Source organism: Musa acuminata, chromosome BXJ2-5 (assembly GCF_036884655.1).
Source record: "Musa acuminata AAA Group cultivar baxijiao chromosome BXJ2-5, Cavendish_Baxijiao_AAA, whole genome shotgun sequence".
Taxonomy (NCBI): domain Eukaryota; kingdom Viridiplantae; phylum Streptophyta; class Magnoliopsida; order Zingiberales; family Musaceae; genus Musa; species Musa acuminata.
The window spans coordinates 12,292,139-12,296,996 of NC_088342.1; the positions used below are offsets into that span (position 1 = coordinate 12,292,139).

At 40.4% G+C, this 4,858-nt stretch overlaps 1 protein-coding gene across 1 annotated transcript; it reads left to right on the forward strand.

Moving 5' to 3' along the window:
* The first annotated feature begins 206 nt into the window (after nucleotides 1-206).
* LOC135612513 (ATP synthase subunit delta', mitochondrial-like) lies at nucleotides 207-3,861 on the forward strand. The gene is made up of 2 exons (XM_065108894.1): nucleotides 207-565; nucleotides 3,310-3,861. The coding sequence occupies exons 1-2, from the start codon at nucleotides 305-307 to the stop codon at nucleotides 3,652-3,654; spliced, it is 606 nt and encodes a 201-aa protein (XP_064964966.1). The 5' UTR covers nucleotides 207-304; the 3' UTR covers nucleotides 3,655-3,861.
* Nucleotides 3,862-4,858: the final 997 nt, after the last annotated feature.

Consider the following 4,858-nt stretch of genomic DNA (forward strand, 5'->3'; position numbering starts at 1 on the left):
CCGTGTGAATTGTACGAGCCAGGGAACAGGAGAAGAAAGCCTTCCCGATCCTCACTCCCGGAAGCCCCACAAATGCCGCTGACGCACATGATTTCTGATCAATGGAAAGCGCCTTTATCGTGTTTCGTGTTCTCGTGTATCGCAGGAAACAGTTGATCCGTGCCCAAGAAGCGCCTACTCCTATAATACGCCTCCCGAACCCCGAATGCCAAACCTGAGCCCAAACTAGAGACAGAGAACCCCAAATCGGTAGCAATCCTTCGTCTCGTCACCCGAGAGATCGACTGGGCGCAGCCAACAATCCATGTATCGCCACGCCTCGCGACGCCTGATCCAGGCCCTCGGCGACAGAGGCCGCCGCCGGTCTTTCTCCACCGACCTCCCGGCGGCGCCGTCGGAGGACGCGGCGTTCGTGGAGGCGTGGCGTAAGGTGGCCCCCAACATCGACCCGCCCAAGACCCCGCTCGCCTTCATGAAGCCCCGCCCTCCTACCCCCTCCTCCATCCCTTCCAACCTCACCGTCAATTTCGTCCTCCCCTACCAGTCCGAGATCTCCGACAAGGAGGTTCGGGCGCTCCTCTCATCCCCATCGATCATATCTATCTAAGTCTCGCACACGGTTTCGTTCTGATGTATCGACTATCGATGATGCTGCATCTGTTTCGGATTTGTTTGTTCTGGGATCTGCATTCTACTTGAAGGAGAATCTAACACTACTTGATGAGATCATGTAGATGACCAAGTAGTGGATTTTCATTGTGGATGCCATCGTTTCCTTTCCTGTTAGTCGATAAGAATTGATTTCTGCGATCGGAGTAATAGTAAGTGGCAGTTCTGTGGCTGGATTGCTTCGTGTGGTACCAAATGATCAACCCAACCATTGGAAGCTGCGACCCGATGTTTGAAGTGGACATCTTCTTACGGTTAAGCGGTGTGGATATTTAGTATGTTTGAGCTTCAAGTAGTAGTTTTTTGAGTCAGGTCCGGCTACAATATGACGCCCTAGTTTAGTTCATATCGGATGTGGTAGGAGATCCTTGTTAATCATTTTGGACCAATAGTTTAAGTTCATCAACACAGTAAGTCAGTTATCCTGTCCCCATCAGGCTGAGTAATGAGGGACTAGTTGAAGGTAGTCTGGCATTTTAAAAAGACACAAACTTATGCAATAGGCATTTCAGTCAAAATTATTGGCCTTGTGGTTTTTCTAATAATTTGAGAAGTGATCATCTTTAAAATCCTATAGCAAGGTGCAACTTTTAACCATCTTGTTCGTCACAAGTTGGTCAAAGATTGTTTTCATTGTGAACTTGATGGAACTGAAATGGGTGTACTTGGTAACATTTTGGATGTTTATGGAAAGTCTATGTACAAGCTTGATATGACAGTAAACGTTGAAGCTCAATATTCATTTTGATGCTCTTCTGAAATCTCATGATACAAACTAGATGCTAGTTTTAAGTATAAACATAGATTTTATGTTGTTCAGTAGTTTGCAAGCGATGCCACTATTTTGACTATTTCCCTTCCTCTCGAATGTTACATTTAGAAAGATGCACTTTCACTTTGCACATACCTTGCTAACCATTATGCGCACAGACCAGAAAGGATGAATATTTGTCTTTTGAATTAAACAAAAAGATCCATTACTATGCAACTTTGTTGTTCAGACTATGTTATTCACAATACACTCACTTTAAAATGGTCGGCTATATTTTCCTGAGAGCTTGTCATAAGCCTTAAGCATGACAATGCTTGTGCCACTTTATCCAGTTTATGATAGTGCCTATAAAATATACCAACATCTATCTTCAATTTGCTTTCTTTTGCATTGCACTTCAGGTAAACAATTAATCTCTAGATACAACTTACAAGAATTCTGCCACTTATTCATTGTTGCTTTTCCTCGAGCAAAAGCTTATGCTTCATTATTTACTCAGGTGAGCCCCCCTTCAACATATTGTGTGTATTCATTTGCATCAATGTTGGGGCAATTTCAGAGCTTATCCTAGATGCTAAGACACTTCAACCAATTTAATCACTATATAGAAGAGAGAATTTGATGCTTTCTGCAAGGCATTACTGAAATGCTTTTATTTCCTTTTGACCTTCTAAGCACCTATATTAGTGTGTTTCACCTATCTGAAGCAAGACATCTTCTAGTGTTGCCTGGTGATGTGGCTCGCCTAGGTTGGCTGAGCTAAACGTGGTCCACCTTAAGACCAATGCATTATTGTATGGTAAATGTGGTCTGATCTTGTATGCACTTGGAGATAGGACACTTTTTGCCCAGCCAAGTGCAGACAGGTGGAAACTTGATTTATTCAATTGACGAAAGCTATTCATGTGTTCATTTGAATGAAGATCAATGTCATTTGAGACTAGCACTTCCGGGAATACCTCAATGTTCACTGCATTTATGGTTGGTCTCCAGTCTTCTTATATATACTATATCTTGCATCTTCAAGCATCTAAACTAGATGCAGCATTTCCTGAGTGGCTACTTATTAAGCATAACTTTTTTCATTAATCTAGTTTGGCAAACTGTTGGTAGCATTTGAAACATTATCCAAGGAAGCATTCCAAATAGCTATTCTGTGTAGCAACTACTTGATTCAAGGTGGTTCATCATTATAATTGCTTTAGGAAAACAAACTGATTAGTTTCAGCATCTCCAGTATCTGATGGTTAGTGGTTGGGAACCATGGAATTCTTTGCTACTATGCTTAAGAATGCAAATGAGATGTGGTTCTGGTCTGAATAAGGACGAGCGACAAGCTCTTAGAACCATCTTCATCGAGAAATGTTTGTTACAACCAAGGATGGGACCGTCCAACTCATGCTGCCTTGCACATTCTAGGCTGCATGGTACTGATTCTCAGCACATTACTGAGCATTGAGCTGCCAGATGCTGGCCTGTTGGGAGTGTGCATCAGCCTTACCTATCAGGTCACTGGGTGAGAGTTTTACATAGGACCATTATTTGGCACATTTTATGTGACGAGCATACTAGCATTGAGATGGTACATGGGAACCAGCTCGGAGTGCACATTAACCTCAACCTACACTCTGTCATCATGGAGGATAGCTTGAATGTCTGAGTGGCCTAGTCATTGTCACTTTATCAAGAGAGATTTTGAAGTGAAGATTGATTAACAATTTTCTTATGGATGAATTACCTTTTGAAGTTCTTATGGTGTCTAAATTAGATATAAACTAATAGGCTGACAAATTGATCACTACTTCTATTACTTTGTCCCCTACTTCTATTCCTTTCTCTTTGTCCCTTAACTTCTTATTTACTTTCAGGTTGATATGGTCATTGTACCAGCAACCACAGGGCAAATGGGTGTTTTGCCTGGACATGTTGCCACTATTGCAGAACTCAAGCCAGGGGTTCTTTCTGTACATGAAGGGAATGAAGTAACTAAGTACTTTGTTAGCAGTGGGTTTGCATTCATACATGCCAACTCAGTTACAGATATAGTTGCTGTTGAGGCTGTTCCTGTCGACCACATTGATCCAAGCCTAGTCCAGAAAGGACTAGCTGACTTCACTCAGAAGTTAAACTCAACTACGACGGACTTAGAAAAGGCTGAAGCGCAGATTGGTGTTGATGTTCACAGTGCATTAAATGCTGCACTTTCTGGTTGAGAGTCTTTATCCCTTATGGGGCATTCCTCTTGAACTCATCATTGAACACAGATAAATGGCCAATTCGTGATGTGTGAGGAAAGATGGAAAGTTTTATAATTTTTTAGCTTTAATCACAAGTCAGGACTGTGGTAACTTAATTGCTATCCTGCTGTACAACTCTGAAATGTTTGATGTCTTGTTTTACTGGTTTCTACTCTTTCTTAAGCTTCTGTGGTTCGAACCTGCTCTTTTCAGTATTCTACTCATCAAAATTTTATTTTTATTTGCAGTTTTTTGTGAATTATGAACTGGGACTATGTGGAAAACGCGCTTATGGGGTATGAGTGTGTCGACGGTGATAGACCGCTTTTTTTGTACAAGTTTTCTTTTTCTCAGACTAGCAACCTGTACTAGAGTGTAAAAGAGTCTATTTTGAGCCACATCTAAGCTTGAATCGATATCCATTTAATGTTGTCATCTTTGTTCAATTGTAATTTACTTGACTAGTCAAAAGTTAGGCTTGAAATTTTGTTATAGACCAACCATACTCGAGCTTAATTTCTGCTTGAAGTTTATCTTAAGCCAAGCTTTAAATGGACCAGGTTTAGTTAAATTCACCTGTATTACCTCTTTAGAATAGGGGAAATGGTAAAAGTAATTTGTCAAACATCATGAGGGTAATAAGCCTAATGGCTGCAGATGAGTCATGGAAACTTCTAAATGTATGTCATGATGGTAACATGATTGGTATGTTTTCTGTAAGTCTGCAGAAAGATAGCTTATTATTTATCATTATTGAATCTAATAGGATTTAGGGTTTAGGGCCAATGATTCACTTTAACTATATCCTGCTCTTTGTCACGATGGTAACATATTTAGTATAGCTTCTGCAAAGTCTGCAGAACCATAGCTCATTCTTTGTCATTATGGAGTGTAATTTGTAGAAATTACAACTATTCCAGTGCTTTTCTATTCAGACAAATATTTACCTACAGTTTTTTTCTTGTTAATACCTGAATCATGTGCTTTTTCTGAAAGCCAAAGATTCTATTCGATTAAAGGATAACAAGTCTCAAGGTAGCATTACATGTGTCCAAGGATGTAATAATAGTATGCTAATAAACAGTCAGAGTTTTCTGTACTGAACAGGCCATAAACTTCTGTTGTTTCGTGTTCCCTCCGATGTATATCTGCTTCCTTTTTTGTTTATATTTTAAGCCAA